At 41.4% G+C, this 18,872-nt stretch overlaps 1 protein-coding gene across 2 annotated transcripts in view; it reads left to right on the top strand.

Annotated features, from left to right (window-relative positions):
• Positions 1-18,872, top strand: part of STK39 (serine/threonine kinase 39) — a 339,349-nt gene that overhangs the window by 158,247 nt on the left and 162,230 nt on the right. For both annotated transcript variants that reach the window (XM_069733077.1, XM_069733078.1), the window contains exon 14: positions 1,914-1,981. In XM_069733077.1, coding sequence (XP_069589178.1) covers positions 1,914-1,981 — 68 coding nt within the window. The remainder of the gene's footprint in view (positions 1-1,913; positions 1,982-18,872) is intronic.

The raw sequence follows: 18,872 nt of genomic DNA, 5'->3' as shown, positions 1-18,872 counted from the left end.
TGGGATTTATTATGAGCCCTGTGCGGGAAGAGAAGGGAGGAGGAGAAGAGGGACGGCTTATTCTCCTCCCTGTGCGGGAAAAGCAGGAAAGCGGAAAATATGGACAGCCTCTTCTCCTTCCGGTGCGGGAAGAGCAGGAAAGAGGAAAATATGGACGGCTTCTTCTCCTCCCTGTGCAGGAAGAGCAGGGAGGAGGAGAAGAGGGACGGCTTCTTCTCCCAGTGCTGGAAAAGCAGGGAGGAGGAAAAGACGGACGGCCTCTTCTCCTTCCTGTTCGGGAAGAGCAGGAAAGAGGAAAATATGGATGGCTTCTTCTCCTTCCTTTGCGGGAAGAGCAGGAAAGAGGAAAATATGGATGACTTCTTCTCCCGGTGCAGGAAGAGCAGGGAGGTGGAGAAGAGGGATGGCTTCTTCCCCTCCCTGTGCAGGAAGAGCAGGAAAGAGGAAAATATGGATGGCTTCTTCTGCTTCCTGTGCGGGAAGAGCAGGAAAGAGGAAAATATGGATAGCTTCTTCTGCTTCCTGTGCGGGAAGAGCAGGGAGGTGGAGAAGAGGGATGGCTTCTTCCCCTCCCTGTGCGGGAAGAGCAGGAAAGAGGAAAATATGGATAGCTTCTTCTCCTCCCTGTGCGGGAAGAGCAGGAAAGAGGAAAATATGGATAGCTTCTTCTCCTCCCGGTGCGGGAAGAGCAGGGAGGTGGAGAAGAGGGACGGCTTCTTCTCCTCCCAGTGCTGGAAAAGCGGGGAGGAGGAGAAGACGGATGGCCTCTTCTCCTTCCTGTGCGGGAAGAGCAGGAAGGAGGAGAATATGGACAGCTGCTTCTCCTCTGTGTGCAGGAAAAGCTGGGAGGAGGAGAAGAGGGTAGGCTTCTCCCTGTGTGGGAATAGCAGGGAGGAGGAGAAGAGTGACGGCTTCTTCTCCTCCTTGTCCTGGAAGAGCAGTGAGGAGGAGATTATGGAAGGCGTCTTCTCCTCCCTGTGCGGGAAAAGCAGGGAGGAGGAGAATATGGATGGCTTCTTCTCCTTTTCACAATCTCCCCGTACACTCCAGGATGTCAGTTACACAGTTGTAGGTGTGCTACCTCCTGTGACCTCGATTGACAGCGGTCCCAGACTAGTCCGGTAACCACTGGCAGGGAGACAGGGACCATTCAACTTCGCCCTAAACGCTAAGTGTACGTGTGTAAAAAGTAATACAAGCATTGTTAAAAGAGGGTACTAAGAGTTCACCTAATACCCTCTAGCGGTAAATCGTAACAACAGATTCCCTTTAATGATGCCAATAAACTCCGTATAAATTGCGATGTATAATGTCTCATCCAGGTGATCAGATTGAGTCTTTGTTTGAAAAATGTAAACTTTAAGAAAAATTTACAAAAAAGTGTAAAAGAAGGGAGCTAAAAAAAAGAACAAAAGCAGAACAAAATGTAGACATCGAGGGAACTGTTCCATATATCATTTTTTTAGAAGTAAGGGTGTGGCAAGATTGGACATGTTCCGTCATGTGAAATAGTCTTTGCTCTGTAACCTTATTACTAAGGTTGAGCGAATAGCTTTGGATAACTCCTTATCCGAGTAGCTGTAGCGCTTACCGAATAGCTGCCTCCGTACCCCAAATATGTGGAGCACTCCCGGTAATCAGCTGTTTGGCGCTGCAGATGCATTTGACGCGGCTGTGTGACAGTAACAACACATGCATGGAGAGCCTGTTTGTTGTGACTGTCACCCAGCCGCGACTCATGAATCTGCGGCGCTGAGCAGCTGATTATCGGGAGTGCTCCAGGTGTCCGGGTTCCCGATGCAGCTAGTCGGTAAGCGCTACAGCTATTTGGATAATGAATTATCCAAAGCTATTCGATCATCCCCACTTATTACCACATTTCTCTGAAATAACCGACACGTTCCGTCCTTTAGGCACTTTCCAATGAAAGCCATCCAGACAACAGACCTCCATCTGCCGTAAACCTTGTTCTTAGACTAAGGTAAGAAATACTTTTCCTCCAGTTGCTTGATCGCATAAGGTGCTCCAAGTAATAAATGGAAAATGTGGTTATAGAAATGGAGGGGAGTAGCGGCGTGACGCATCGGTGATGGCTTTAACAGATTGTTTGCTGTAGAAGAAACTTTGGAGTTGGCCAATATAGTAGGAAGTAAAGGTGCTGGCCTGGCGGTAATTATTCTTGTATTTCAATATTAGGATGGAAAAAAAATAATCATAGGCCATGGCGGACACTCTGTGATGGACATAAGGGGGCATACAACTTTTTCTTCTCATAGGAGGCGTGAAGTCTTAGTGTATGTCCAGTATGAGTAAAGTTGTGATTTTTCAACATTTCATAGACCCATAGTCAGTAACAGAGCAAAAAAGTCTATCCGGTGATATGTATAAGTTTGTATATTGCATCATCTCCGGTCTTCATACCTACAGATGTCTCGTTTCTTCCCTTTGCTTTTCGTTCTACATATCCTGGGATGCACCGTTTGAAAAAAAAAGCAGCTTTAAAAAAACACACAAAAAAGCATGATTTCACAATACTCTGCCTTGGCTATTGGCTAGTAACGGGGCCACCTTCCATCTCCGCAGCAGCAGGCGGCTTCTGTAACAGACACTTTATTGCTCTGTAAAGGGCCCATGCACTGTTGCACAGGGGCCCTCTTCTGTCTGTGTCCATCCCGGATATATGTGTATGTGGTTTTGCTGTTACAGCATCATGTAAAAGTTTGGGCACCCCTGATCAAAATTACTGTTATTGTGAACAGATAAGCAAGTTGAAGATTAAATTATCTCTAAAAGGACTAAACTTAAAGATTACACATTTCCTTTATATTTTAGGCCAAAAAAAAATTGTTATTTTTTTACATTTTAAAAATTACAAATAGGAAAACTGTCCAATACAAAAGTTTGGGCGTTCTAGGAGATTTGTTTGCACAGATAACTTTGACCAAGGTTTCAGACCTTAACTAGCCTGTTAGCATTCTGGCTTGTTCACTATCATCATTAACAAAGGCCAGGTGATACAAGTTTCCCAGCTTTTTAAAAAACCAGCGTACTCTAACCTTGTGCCAAAAAACAGCAGCTATTGGTTCTTCTACTCAGCTGCCTTGGGCTCTGAAAATAGAAAAGGGTGGAGGCAACAAAGCAGGAGAAGGCTACAAGAAGATAGCAAAGCGTTTTCGAGTAATTAAGAAATGACCGTTAACATGTACAGTGGAGGTCAAGATCAAGTCTGGAAGACCAAGCAAAATTTCAATGAGAATTGCTTGTAGGATTGCTACAGAGGCAAACCTGAACCCCCTCTTGACTGCAAAAAAAAACCTTGAGAAAGTTTTTTAAGACTCTGGAGTTGTGGTACATTGTTCTACTGGCCAGAGACACCTTTACAAATATGACCTTCATGTTAGAATCATCAGAAGAAAACCTCTCCTGTGTCCTCTCCATAGAATGCAGCACCAGAGATATTCAAAAGAACATCTAAACAAGCCTGATGCATTTTGGGAATAAGTCCTGTGGACCGAAGAGGTTAAAATAGAACTCTCGCCACAATGATTAAAGATATGTGTAGAGAAAAAAAGGCACAGAATTTCAGGAAAAGAACAACCATTCGACAACCATTACGCATAGGGAGGATCAATCGTGATTTTTGGTTGTGTTGCAGCCAATGCCAAGGGAAAAATTTCACTGGTAGAGGGAATAATGGATTCAATTAAATTTCGACAAATTCTTGATGCAAACATAACATCATCTGTAAAAAGAAAAAAAGCTGAAGTTGAAAAGAGGATGGCTTCTACAAGTGGATAATGATCCTAAACACACATCAAAATCCACAATAGACGACCTCAAAAGGCGCAAGCTGAAGTTTTACAATGGCCCTCACAGTCCCCTGATCTGAACATCATTGAAAATCTGTGGCTAGACCTCAAAATAGCAGAGGATGCAAGACGACCCAGGAATCTCACAAAACTGGAAGAAATCTCCAAGGAAGAATGGATTCAAATCCCTCAAAAAAAGAATTGAAAGACTCTTGTCTGGCTACAAAAAGCATTTACTTGCAAAAAAGGTGCTACCTAGTGCTAACCATGCAGATTGCCTAAACTTTTCCATCAACCCATTTTCCTTTTTTGTAATTTTTAAAAAGTAAAAGATAAAAATATATATATTTTTTTGTCTAAAATACCAAGGAAATGTGTCATCTTTAACGTTGGCCCTTTTTGAGATCATTTCATCTTCTACTTGATTAACTGTTCACATTAACAGTAATTTTGATCAGGGGTGCCCAAACTATTGCATTGGATTGGTTTCGAGAAAAGTTGGGAGTCTTCAGTGAAATTCAAGCAAAAGTGAGGGGTGGACTCCTCTGTGTAATGGGACTTCTGGTGTCAGTTGAGGAACGCTGTCACGTTAGGGAAACTTTTACCGCTGTGCTGAGCTTGTAAACAAAGCAACTCCTAAAATGTTGCCATATATAAGGAGATGTTTTGGTAGACTTCAGAACTGTGAGTTCAAACATTTCTTCTTGATGGATGCTCTCTGTGCCTTTTTTGAGGACAAATCTGTTTACAGCCATCAGAGTCTCAGACTTGTTTAAACTTGATATTCTGCTCATTTATAGTAGTGTCATTCGAGCTCTCTGAATCAGTCTTTGATGGATATGGAGCTGTCCTTTCTCAGACAAGTTTGTTTACAACGCATAACAAATTATAAAGAGGCTGAAGAGTCATAGTGTTTCATCGGCTGATTTTTTTTAATGAGAGTTTACTCCAATATCAGTGGTTGTCCTCTGTAGAGAGTTGACCCTTGACGACCTCATTTCTACCTATCAGTATTCGCACCTTCATAAAAGATTATATTAAGCCCTTCGCTCTTTAGCTAATAAATTCTGATGGCTCTCCTTTGTCATCCCTTTCCGTTATCTCAGTTTGAGAGGTAGCAGGAGAGAGGGGGTTATACAGATCAACTTAATTTGGACAAAAGGAGAAAGCAGCTATAGTCTCAGGGAGGGCAGCAAAACAGGCTTCAGATAAGAAGGAAAATATATCCAATTTAGCTCATTCCTGGAAAGAAACAGAACAATTTTGTTAGATGGTTGTCTGGTGTCTGGCTTGAGTAATATCCCTAGTTATGTTTCAAGGCTTGCCGATAGGTAGCTGGGGTAGCTAATGGCCCCTCTCTTGTTGCAAGGCTCGTTGAAGGGTTGGACTCTACCTTATTGGGTAGATATCTATTGGGGTAATTTTCAAGGTAGCATTCAGATATTATTACTGATAATACCATTGCAAGGAATTGTTCATATTGCTTCTTAAATGCAGTCTTAAATATCACTTTTTACATAGTCTTCATTAAAAGTTTTCTACCATTTTGCTACTTGCTCTGCAAACCGTAGCTCCTAATAAGTTCTGATGGCTCTCTTTTCTCACCCCTTTCCCTTATCTCAGTGTGAGAGATAGCAAGAGGTAGCAGTTATAAATATAGATGAACTCAATTTGGATATAAGAGAAAGCAGCTAAAGTCTCAGAGAGGGCAGTGAAAACGGTTTCAGAAGGAAAACACATGAAGAGAAAATAAGTGTCACATAGAACTTGTGCTGATGTATAAGCTAGTGAAGACATCCACACCGGATACGGATACCCACAGACCTCACATCCAGCCTATATTACTGAAGGGGACACTCACAGAAGAAAATAATCAGAAACTTGGATCAGGCTGCAAACTGCATATTAAGTGGTTTGAAAATTAATGAAATAATGAAACTTACAGTTATTTTATTAACTAAAAGTAAACCCTTTTATATGTGAAAAGTGTTTTTTTTCAATGTCACATTACCAGTGGATTTAAAGAGTTGTCTCATCTTGTTGAATAGTAGCCTCGTTGATTAACTGATAGATCGGACCAGGAGCCTCATTGTCTCACTGGCCCAAACAGGTTTACCTCTGCAGCATCAGAGGAGTGCAGGGGCACAGTCTTGTGGTCGGCATCAGTGCAGCATTTGCAAGCTCCATTGGAAAAAGCTTGTAAGCACTGCGCTCCTTGCCTAGGAGACCAGCCAATGCTGATAGACTGCAGCGGTGGCCGGTAACCTAGGAAATGAGACGTAAGCAATAAATTACGGCTTTTGAGAATGTAGAGGATAAAAAATACCAAGTTCTTGGATTTAAAAATGGAGGCATCTCCCTTAAGGTAGCTTGAAATTATGAAGGTGTGTTGGCGTGAATGAATTCCAAGGTGGGATTCCGATATTATTTTTACTATGGGGTCTTCTCCCCTCTGAATACCCGTAGTTTTCGGAAAAGAGGCTAAAGCTTTGTGTGCGAGTTCCTCTGAGGTTAGCGCACAGATAATAGCATTTCATCTCCATTTAATCTATTTTATGTTTCTAATGAGCAAAGCTCTCCCACTGATATTACGACCGGAGATTACGTTTCGGCATGTTATAAAAATCTAAATATCCTTGCCGCGTGTCACAAAAGCAGCAACGTTGAAGCCATTGTCATTGCTGAACACAATGGAAGCTACTTGTCACTATTTGTTCTTGTCCTATAAGCCACAGTAATGGGAAGATACATATTTCTTTCTCACCCTCGTTGAATATCTCGGTGCGACGAGGATTAATACTCTCTGATGACTTATTGTCAAGATTAATTGCCGTCATACATGAAAGTGGCTGTAGGCTCCCTGAATACATCATTATGTGTTTTTTTTTCTTCTTTGTGGGATCACAGTAAGAGATTTTTAATGAGTTTCTTTCACACTCCAGCAATCCGACTCTGGCAGGAATAAAGTATGGCTGTTTTACAAGACGCATGGTTAGAACATTTTTCACCGGGAGATTTGATCAGCGATGGTGGAAGAAATGACATACGCCTTTTAAAAGAACATTGTGACTGTCGAGTAGGAGCTGAGTTTTAGAGCGATGTCCTCATCAAGTCAACGACAAAGGCGGACGGCGGGGACACATTGGGATGGTGATGAGGTGTGGAGGGCGCTTCATCTCAGCACACTGGTTGTAGTCAGTAGACTCCTGTGCGTATTGTCAGCTGTGACTTTTCTATGATCTTCAGAAGTGCTTATGTGCTGCGGTTACAGAATACACCACTTATAAGAACTAGTGATGAGCGAATGTACTCGGATACGTCTTATCAGAGCGCGCTCGGGTGTTATCCCAACATTTGGGCGTGCTCGTATATTATGTTTGAATCCGCGTGGCTGTTAGACAGCCTGAATACATGTGGGAAAAGCGTAAATAACAGGCAATCCCTGCATGTGTTCAGGCTATCTAACAGCCACAAATCAAGCAACAGCAGGGACTAGAACATAATATCCGAGCACGCCCAAATGCTGGGCAAACACCCGAGCATGCTCGGCTAAGACGTTATCCGAGTACATTCGCTCATCACTAATAAGAATCCTTAAAAGAAGTCTGTTACAACCCCAAAAATGCTAATTAAACTACTCGGAGATTTATAAAAGGAACTTAGCCCCTATAAAACAAAATCATATTTAAGTGAAAGGACTAAAATGATTGTCCGGCCTTGGGTATAAGTCTGCAGTCACTCTTTGTGACTGCAGACTTTTGAATCCTCACATCGCGCACACTGTGTGTTGTGAGGATTCTCTGATTCCAACACCAGGTGCTGGCGGTTATGTGATCACAAGAATGCGATATTCATACTTCTGGCCACATTGTGACTAGACTGTGTCTGGCTTCCATCAATACACTTGCACTGAGTGAGGCCGCATCCATCTAGTCGATATGTGACTGCACATACGCAGATGACATATTTGCGGTGACGTTCCCGCCGCCGGCATCGGAGAATCCTCACAGCGCAAAGTGCAGATTCACAAGTCTGCAGTCACATAGAGTGATTGCAAGCTTGTAGCCTAAGGCTGGACCACCCCTTTTAAATTGATGCTACAGGCCCAGTTTCTAATATGTTTTGTTTACATTTTGTCACGCCGTTAACGGTGATAAAGGGGCAGGACCCGCACCTGTCCCTGCCACTATAATGGGGCCCTGGCTTTCCCTTATCTCAGGGGTACCTATGATGGTTAGGAGACCTGAGCCGCCAGCGTATCCCTGTTTCCTGTGCAGGCCCTATCAGTGGCCCCCTCTCCCCCCAAGGGAGGTGGACTGCACCAGTGTATAAATACAACAATAAACAGGGTATACAGACAAGGTAACTAAAAGTCTCAAACTCACCAAATGCTCACACAACCACAGAGGAAACACAGAGAAGGAAAGAGAAGGAAAAAAGTAGGAAGGAAAACAGGTTTAATATGCAACCAAAACAGCAGACACCAATCTCTGTAAATAAACCTCCAAGCTCCAAATCCCACACTCCTTTTCACTCCAATCCAGGCAGCAGAACTGATCACTGACTCTAGCTGTAGACAAGGCTGGGTCTATATAGAGGATGAGATTACAAAATCCATTTCAGCTGAGAGACCCAGCTCACAGCAACTCAGCAACAAGGTTAACTCCTGTACTTCTGGCACAAAGCAGCCAGGTCAGAACACAGGAGAAGAGCTTCTGTTCACTGTGTGTGAACGAGGCCCAGAGCGCTGCGGTTCTCTGGAACCTCTCTGTCGCGGTAGCCCCGTGACACATTTCCCCTGAAACAGTCAGTGTAGTGTTAGATAAAGGCTAAAATAAGGAATGGTCATCCAGGAGGAAGTTTTGAGTCCATCAAAGCAAGAAGAGACACTGTTTATTTGTATGTCTCTTCTTTGGCTTTTATAGGGGCTTAGAGTTGGTGTGAATCAACTTGCAGAACCTGGTCCATCGGCCATGTCAGTAATCTGTAGCCTCTGGACAAGAGAACTGTCTCTTATATTTCTGGGGCTCTTCTTCGCCTGGGGTGAGGTCATCGTTGCGGCGTGACGTCTTGCCATGATGGCTAATAAGAAAAGCCGTGGATGATCTCAAGACTTCCATCCAACTGCCACAGATTAGTGATGCACCCAATGGACAGATTCCGGCGTGGCAATTGGAACCAACTCTAGAGGGGATCCATAAATGTGCGTATGGACGGTACAGGGGTTGTCTGCGCTGCCATTTATCTTAAATCTCACATTTGTAAATTATTTTTTTGTGAGTGTGTAATAAATGCATGAAATGCGGATGTATCTGTGCATCGTTCCTCAGAGTCTGATGCATATCTGATCACATTTCCGCTTTATCACAGACTTTAAATTGCTATAAAGATGACATTATTTTTGCCGACCGTGTCTCCGTATCCAGCACTTCCCAGCTAGTCCGCTCTGGATGCTGAATGTGTAAATCAGACAATCATCCTTTTACTCGATGCAAGGATATATTATGTATTCAGCGTCCTAACTCCGAGATTGGCGTACGTGTCTGGGCCTGAAAATCTATTAGATAAATTAGGAAATGAGTGACAGACAAGGTGTAACGCGCAGCCGAGAACCGGAGGACCTTTCGCTTTCTCGGAATTTTAATATGTGCTGCAGCTCGAAGTTCACCTTTATAAATCTGGAAACAAAAGTAAAAGTTTTGTCCTTGATCACATCCGAGATATGGAGCAGAAATCTGTTTTGATATAATGCGTTTCACTGATGATTATTTTTTGTCGCGTCCTGGTAGTTTTTATTCTTTTTTTAAGCATTCATTAGCATTTAGGAAAGATTCCAGTTGCTAGATCTGTCAATGTCTTCGGTAACCGTCATTCTAGGCAAATCCAAATGCACGAGTCGTATATTATGCATTTTTATCCATTTCCATCACCTTGTGTTGTAAAAGAAACAACGTTTTATAACATATACCGGTAAATTAAATTATTTTCCTGTACTATTAAGCCGTGTGCCCACGTTGCAGAAAGTATGCAGAATTTTCCTGATCAAATCCCGACTCCTTTCGCCGGAAATCTGCTCGCGTTTTTCTTGCGTTTTTGTCTCGTTTTTCTTGCGTTTTTTTTCTGGAGAGTCCCAATACATTATTATATAGAGGCAAATCTGCAGATTTCCGCAAAATTAATGAACATGCTGCTTTTTTTGCAGAAAAAAACAGAGCATGGCCACAAAAATTGCGGAATGCATTCAGTTAATGGGATGCTTAAAATAAGCGTTTTTATAGCGAAAAAATGCTAAAAATCCGGAACGTGGGCACACAGCCTAAAGTGTAATGAGTTACTCCATCCAGTACTTTAAAATACACAAAAGAGTTGTGTCGAAATGTAATTATGTAATTTGTGCCACGCAGAAACCTCTGTAGACAGGGCACGACTCCTGCGAAAACCTGGGGGGAAACTTGCTGCATAAATCCGTCTGCATTCAGATGTATGGTGCTTGCATCAAGGTGAACAAAGACATCAGTATTTGCTTAGATTTTAGCACTCGCTTCCATGTTGCTTTTTTGCTGCATTTTTTTTATGCAAAACCTGCTCTCTTGGCTGTAAAAAAAAAAAAAACAAAAAAAAAAACGTGATTTGCTGCTTTTTTTGGTGCAGATTATATGTGTCATTTGTCTACAGTACATGTTTAAAGGGGTTGTCCGGTCTAAATTGATAAGCAGCAGTCACTCTGTGCTCCCTCAGTGCGCTGGGGGGATTCGCTGGTTTCTGAGCAGGGACCGGCGGGTGTGTAGGCGTTATGCATGCTCCTGGGCAGAGTCCGTATGGAGCATAGTCGGCCGTGCCCACTGGACGACCAACGACCATGTCACTAGATGGGGCGCGTCCTCACTCTATACAGGAGTATGGAGCGAGGCTGTGCTCACTAGTGGAGTTCAGGAGTATGTATAACGCATACATAGCCGCCATTCCCAGCTGAGAAACCGGTGAATCTCCGCAGTGCACAAGTGCGCGCGCTGGGGGACACATTTATCGGCAGTCACACTGCGTGACTGCACAGTTATCAATTTAGTTCGGACAACCCTTTAGTAAAGATAGGGGCAAAAAACACACATTCTCCCACTCCCCAAAAACACTAAAAGAATTGACATCCTGCAGTTGTCAAAGGACTGCTGGTACTGTAAAATGTAGCCTTTAATTTACACAACAAAATGAATGGATAATAATAAAAGAAAAATGCAACGTATGAACATAGCCTTATGCAGTGCTGTTTTTTTTTGTCTTTACCAAGGGAGTGTGGCTCACAGAATTCTTTGGTGGGATGCATAATGACTAGAGTTGAGAGAATACCGTATTTTCGGGTGAGTAAGACGACTGAGCGTATAAGACGACCCCCAACTTTTCCATATAAAATATGGAGTTTGGGATATACTCGCCGTATAAGACGGGGGTCATCTTATATGCCGGGTGTCGTCTTATGCGGCGTGTGCGGTCCGGACCGTTCCCAGGGTCTGGAAGAGAGGAGACTCTCCTTCAGGCCCTGGGATCCATATTCATGTAAAAAAAAGAATAAAAATAAAAAATATGGAAATACTCACCTTCCGACGCCCCCCGACTCTCAGCGGTGCAAGCGGCGGCCTCCGCTCCCAAGGATGCATTGCGCGAAGGACCGGAGATAATGTACCCAGCGTATAAGACGACCCCCGACTTTTTAGAAGATTTTTAGGGGTTAAAAAGTCATCTTATACGTCGGAAAATACAGTATGTTCTGATTCGGTCGCCGAAGTTGAATTTGCCATATTTGTGCCGTATTGGTGCCCTATTCATGCCAAATTTCTTTGATGATCGTTTCCGAACAGATTCAGTCATTTTTACTCCCATTGACTCCAATGACGTTCGACGAATTTTGAGAAAACAATATTCGCCGCTGATCATAATTGGAATCAATTTTGAAAAACTTTGCTCAACTCTAATAATGACCCTGTGAGCAAGGCCAAACAAGTTAGAATGTTGGGCTTGCTAAATAAAAAGATACATGTCTCTGGATCCATATGGTAGATTTAAAAAACAAAAAAAATATATAATATTCGGGATCAAAGAGAATAAAATAAGAGCAAAAAAACTGTAACATAATAAAGTATAGTATGCACACCTTACAGAACCTTGCTGATCTTCTTCCAGCACGGCCAAATCTCCCACTTTCTGTATTGGCTGTACAGACATGTGACCTCAACAGCCAATCACTGGCAACTGATGCTGCCAGTGATTGGCTGCAGCGGTCACATGTCTGTACAGCCAGGATAGGATGACTTGTGGAATGATGGAAGAAGAGAAGCAGGGATACTTTATTTTGGTATTTTAAAATCTGCTACGTGGGTAGAAAACCCCTTTGCGCTAAATAAAAAGATATCTGCTATTTCTTTATAAAATGTGCGGCCGCTCCCGACCTCCCGGCTTTCTTATCTATCTCCCGCCACAATCTGCCTTATGTCATACATTGTTTCTGTAGTCTTTCCCTTCCCATTGTTTTTACGGCTTTGCTTCTACACAGTTGCCCACGTAACATACGCAGCACAGCTCTCATTTACAGGCGGGGAGCTGCAGATGGCGGAGTCATATAAATTGAGAAAATGCCTGGTGATTAAGGAATTAAATAAACAAATGAGTATGGCTTGTAGTCGTTTTGCAGAGACATTCATTTTAATTACATTTCTGAAGTACGTAAAGCAATTAGCTTGGAAAAGGTTGCTGCATACCAGCACATTGCATAAATGGTGTTTGCAAACTATCAAAGAAGATATCAAAGGTTTCATATTGTGGAAAACTTTTTTTTTTACTTTTTTTTTTTTTAATCTCTGAAATAAATGCAAAAAAAAAAGCATTTTAAACCAAAGCTTGATTTTTGATTATACTTGTCATGTAGGTGAGTTTTTACAGTTCGTGCTTATTTTTCAGTTTCGGATTAGTCTGAATTCGCACATTGGACAGCGCTTTGGCTCAGTGGTTAGTATTGTTACTTTTTGGGGTCCTGGGTTCAAATCCCACCAAGGACGGCACCTGCAGGGAATTTGTATGTTCGCTCCCACATTCCAAAGACGAATTGGGGAAAGTGATTATAATTTATTTATTTTACTCACTTATGTAGCGCCATCATCTTCCACAGCACTGTCCCCAGTAGGGCTCACAAGCTTTATCACAATGCCTGCAAAGCGCTGTGGAATATGATGGAGCTATATGAGCAAAGCATAAAAAATAAATAATAAGTAGAATCTATGTTTTACGGGTTAGCAACTTTCTGCCTATGCACAGTGTACACAGAAAACGCACAATCAGGGGTGTCGGTAGTGGCGTACCACCAGTGTTGGTAGACCCCATCCCCAACTGTATCGACTTAGTATAGGGTTGTGTTGGGGCTATTATACTGTATGGAGGGCTGTCTTGGGGCATCATACTGTGATGGGGTCACCATACTTTCCCGCTGGGGGGGCTATAGTGGTGTTATCATACTGTGCGTGTGGAGGAATTCACTGTGGAGGTATCATACTGCGTTTGGGGGTGCACTTTTGTTGACCTCATACTTTATGGGGCAATGAAAGGGGAATCTAGTGGCTCCAATAGTAGGAAAATTAGTTTGTCAGGGCTGTAAAGTTGTGTTATGCTTTTCTGTGACCCTAACAATTTATTTTATTTTTGTATTTTTTTTGGGGGGTGGAGCACCATGATTACGCCCCTGGGTGTGGTCAGGGTAAGACATAGCTCAGCATTCAGTGATCCGCCAGATCTGTAGCAAAGACAGCATTCAGACTACCAAGTGACACATCGCTGGAGTCAGGGTCTCAGCCCCTGTATCATGCTGCTCTCAATCTTCTGACAGATTTCCTCTAAATCCTCTGAAATATAAGCTCACAGTACAAGTATTAGTATTGAATGGAAGCTCGATAACATTTATACTCTGTTCTTTCTTCTGAAGGAAAACACACAGATTTCATGTAGACTCGTATACCGCATTTTGCTCCCAACAAATCAATAAAACCTTGTCCGCTAGAATTAGACAGTCGGAGTCATGTTTTCTGCTGCACTTGTTGGCGTTTTGGCTCAATACCTGATCTTTAGATCACAGGTTATTTAGCTCTTTTTGGCTTGAGCCCAGGTTGTATCTGAGGGCTGGCTGCTAATTCTACTGATCTGTAAGTGTAAAAACCTACTTTTCTGAGCTTCCACCCTTAGTTTGGAAGTCTATGATCATTTACTAAAAGAAGGTGGCGGACGGTAAAATGACCACAGACTGATTGCCCTCACTCCACGGTCTTGCTGCCCTTATTCACCACGAGTTAGAATTAGAACTTCTTTTGCTGCACATAAGTCTAACATATTTAGGATCTGACCCAACTCTCCTGATTTGTAAGTTACCATCCACTCTTTTCAGTGCATCGGCCCTATTGGTCAGCATTTGCCAGCACTATAGGTGCTGGAACCTTCTTTCCCTCATTTCTCAGCATACATTTCCCCCCCTGCCAATACCCAATGGATTGCTTGCACTGAACCGAATTCCTAACTCTCTGTTATTTCTGTTCCATTTAAGTGTTTGAATAAAAGTATTTATCCTTTAACATCAGTATGTATTTATTCTTCTAAATAGGCCCCAAATTATGTGCTGGTTAATTTCACAATTTTTTATTTTATTTTTGTAGTAGTCGTTCTATTGCATAGATATTGTCTTAAGTAATACTAATTAGGCCGCCTGCAGTCACCATTCCGCTAGAGGAAGATTTGAAGTTTCAGAGTTAAATATATTTAAAAAAAAATACGCACCTGTGTTACCGCTACATGAATTTTATATCCCATTTATAATGCATGGAAAATTCTTAATAGCAGCAAAGTGTTACTTGTTGTAGAGAATATTAGAAATAAAAGAGCTTTAACCACTGATTGGATAGTACTGCTAATACTCAGTGAAAATTTCTTGAAGGCACTTAAAGGGGTTGTCCAGACTTGGGCTTCAAGTCTGCAGTCAGTCTATGCTACTTCTGACTTGAGAATCGTCACAGCGCGCACAGTGCATACTGTCAGGATTCTCTGGTGGCGGTGACGGATAGTCACATAATAGGGAGGTGCTGGACCTGCAGAGTCACTGTGACTGTGAAGTGATTGATCCATGACATAAATACTGTAGTAACTGCACCTTAATAACACAAATATTTTTTTACATGTTTGACCCTCTACAAACAAGGAGGGTAGTTTAAGTCTCTTTAATCCTAATTTTCCTTTTGAAGAAAAATACTGAAACCAAGGCTTGTCTGCGTGAGAAGATGTGCTTCCTGGCTTGTGAGACGGAAAGATGTTATTGTGGAGACACGAGGGCCAGTGGGTGCTCTTGTCCTCTGGCCTGACTGTCCAGAAAGACCACATGGACCAATGGTCATCCCACTGATCGCCCGTACTGATTTCCCATGGGTAGAATACTACTCAGACAACACAGGGCGAGTCAGTGACATATACTACAGTCCCAGTCCAAGTACAAAAGATGGTGCAAATGACAAAGTCTCACCCTTCCGCTGGCTCGCTGGGAGTTAGAACATCTTCGACTTCAAGGCTTCCTGGGCCAAATACCCCAACGTGTGGCACCCCCCTTTTGTCGGGCACCACAGAGAAGAGTTAGTTGACTTTATAATGCCTACTAGTGCTGCTTCTTTATCTCTCTATTATCTATCTATTATCGATCCATCTATTATCTATCTATCACCTATCTATTATCTATTTATCTATCTATCATCTATCTATTTCTCTATTATCTATCTCTTATCTATCTATCTTATCTATCTATTTGTCATCTATATATTATCTATTATCTATCTATCTATTATCTATCTATTATCTATCTATCTATTATCTATCTATCTATGCCGGTCTCTGAAATAAGGCGTAGAGGTCCTTACTCCCTTGGTGTTCCGGCTACCGGGTTTCTGCGCCTCAGAAGGAGGCAGCCTGAGCGGGACTGGTCCCCTTCTGGTATCCTCTCCTTTGCTTCGACTCCCTTCACGCTCGCTGCAATGCAATTCTGCCTTTCAATGTCTCTTTCTAGGAGCTGCAGCTCTGAGGGCATGCACAGCTCCGTGGACCCTCTGTCCTCCTCAGACTACTGTCTGGAACTTTCTTCTACAGAACTCCTATCTGGAGCTCTGTCAGGAACTAACTCTCCCTACAGACTACCAATTATATATATGAGGAGTGACCTAATAAATAGGAGCAGAAGCTCCCCCTGGTGAATGTGTTGCATGTTTGTGATACCTGGATGCAGTTATCCTTTCTTGCCCAAAGTAGCATCACTCTCTCCAAGGGGAAAGCAACACCACTGTCATGACCAGGACCCTGGGGCGCCACATATCTATCTATCTATTATTTATCCATCTATTATCTATCTATTATATATATACTGTATCTATCATCCATATATCTATCTATTATCTATCTCTCTATTATCTCTCTATCGATCACATCCTATACATAATCTAGGACGTGTGTGTGTGTATATATATATATATATATATATATATATACATATATACACACATATATATATATATATAGATAGATAGATAGATAGATAGATAGATAGATAGATAGAGATATATATACAGTATATATATATATATACTGTATTTGGATTTTGGTGTTGGACAATCTCTTTAATGCCCTGAAACGAGCTGTCAGGTGATAGATAAATCCATACCCTCCGTGATAAAATACCATGAACTAATTCTGTAGGAATAATAAGATAAACGTTTGAGCAAAAGAGCAAAAAAGCAGCAAGTAAACTTAAGTCGACTCCAGGACATCGTAATTGGCATCGATCACGTCAGCTCATTTTAAAGGAAAAAACCTGTAATTGTACCATCATATTCAATTGAATCTCTCTTTGACAGATTTGTTTATTTGCTTTGAAACTATAAAGAGAATTTCAATTTAGCATTCTATCTAAAAGAATATAAATCAGTGTGTACCCCACAGAAAAAGTAATTGTTTTCATTCTTGTGTTGCATTTGGTTGCGATAATACTCAGCGAGGGAAAGACATTTAGCACTCTGTGCCTAGCGGAGAACCAGCAGTCAACCACCGGGACCTCGGAACATTTCTAGCATCCTTATGGACACTTCTTCATTCTGCCCTTGAAAATGCCAAAATAGAAAAACAAGGATAATTCCAAGGAGCAAGTAACATAGAAAAATACATTATGAAAGGCCAGGTATCATGGCCATGAAGTCTTGAAGAGGCCATTTATAAAATAGCCATCTATGTACACATTCTAACTATCTTCAGCGTTACAGGGAGTCTGTCCGCCCAAACCGATAGGGAAAACTGAGTACATGGCCTTGTAGGGAATATAAAAATGGCATAGTTTAATTGCTGCCTCTGTCTTGCAGAAACCAAAGCTTAATCAAACATGCAAATTAGGCTACTTGGTGCACCCATGGTGTGACAAAGAGGCTCAGTGTTCTATTCCGTCCACTGGATTTGCATTTCCCCGCCTCCCTCACTGGTGATTGACAGGACTGGCCTATATTTCTCTGCAGACAGTGCTCACGCCAAGTAAGCCAGCACTGTCAATCACCCCTGACGAAGGACACGGTCCGAAACGCGCGTCGGGGTGCTCTGTACCTGGAGGACTGGACTGTTTTAGGAGGAGGTAATCATCCATTATTTTGTATGGAACTCTGCTTTTGGCTCTTTGGTCTGGGGCTCATGTTGCACTATTTATGTCCGCCATTGATCTGATATATATGCACATGCACTTTACGCCTGTTTACCGGCCCCATACCTTTGTTTATATATAATTGGCTGTGCCCCTTATTTTCTACTTAAATATATATATATATATCTTATGGACTGTGTATTTCACAGTGGCGTGTAACAAATTTAATTATTTTTTCGTATATATTTTTTTCGTGTTTGGCATCTTTTCATATATATATATACACATTCATTTTTGCACAGCTCACTTTTCCTTTTTTTTTTTTTTGGTTTTTATATTTGATTTATTTATTTTATTTATTTATTTATTATTAATTTTTTTTTTTTCTACATAGTCCACCTTATTTTTATTGAGTAATTTTTTGCTCAGTTGTTCACTCAATTGGTTTCACACTCATACTTTCACTTATTGGCTCACATAATTAATTTTATACATATACGGTATTTAATCTTTCATATATATCCAGCAATTGTCCATTTTTTTGTATTTCATACTTCTATATATATTATTTCTGTATGCATACAATCTATATATTTTTTGCGGTAGCCCGTATAAACTTTTGCAGAGTATTTCCACCTTTAGCCATTTTTTGGCATTTTACCCTCCTTATACGTCCATATTTCATTGCTAATTTTTGCTAATATATATTTTTATATTTGTTCCTCCAGTTATAGGCACTTATTGTTGTTACCATTTATTGCCCATTACATTATTTTAATAAAGGCATTTTACTATATTATACTTTGGTCTTCATATATTTTTTACTATCTTATATTTATATACATATATATATATATATATATATATATATATATATACATTTTATATTTTTATTTTTCTTCATTTATATATTCTTATATACTGGTATTGTTTTCCATACATAGGGTTTTACGTTGTATTAATTTACCGAATGGTCTGCCATTCACCCGTTAAGTAGTGGTCCCCTTTTTTTCACGGATCTTAATTGGACACATATATGAGTTATTGGGCTTATTCCACTTATTTGATTTATTTATTGTCCGCTACTTCTTCCTTCAAGTCTGCAGTCAGTCTATGCTACTTCTGACTTGAGAATCGTCACAGCGCGCACAGTGCATACTGTCAGGATTCTCCGGTGACGGATAGTCACATAATAGGGAGGTGCTGGACCTGCAGAGTCACTGTGACTGTGAAGTGATTGATCCATGACATAAATACTGTAGTAACTGCACCTCAATAACACAAATATTTTTTTACATGTTTGACCCTCTACAAACAAGGAGGGTAGTTTAAGTCTCTTTAATCCTAATTTTCCTTTTGAAGAAAAATACTGAAACCAA

Source organism: Ranitomeya imitator, chromosome 7, assembly GCF_032444005.1.
Source record: "Ranitomeya imitator isolate aRanImi1 chromosome 7, aRanImi1.pri, whole genome shotgun sequence".
Lineage (NCBI taxonomy): Eukaryota > Metazoa > Chordata > Amphibia > Anura > Dendrobatidae > Ranitomeya > Ranitomeya imitator.
The sequence above is the reverse complement of the archived record's forward strand: the minus strand, read 5'-3'. Positions and strand labels throughout refer to the sequence as shown.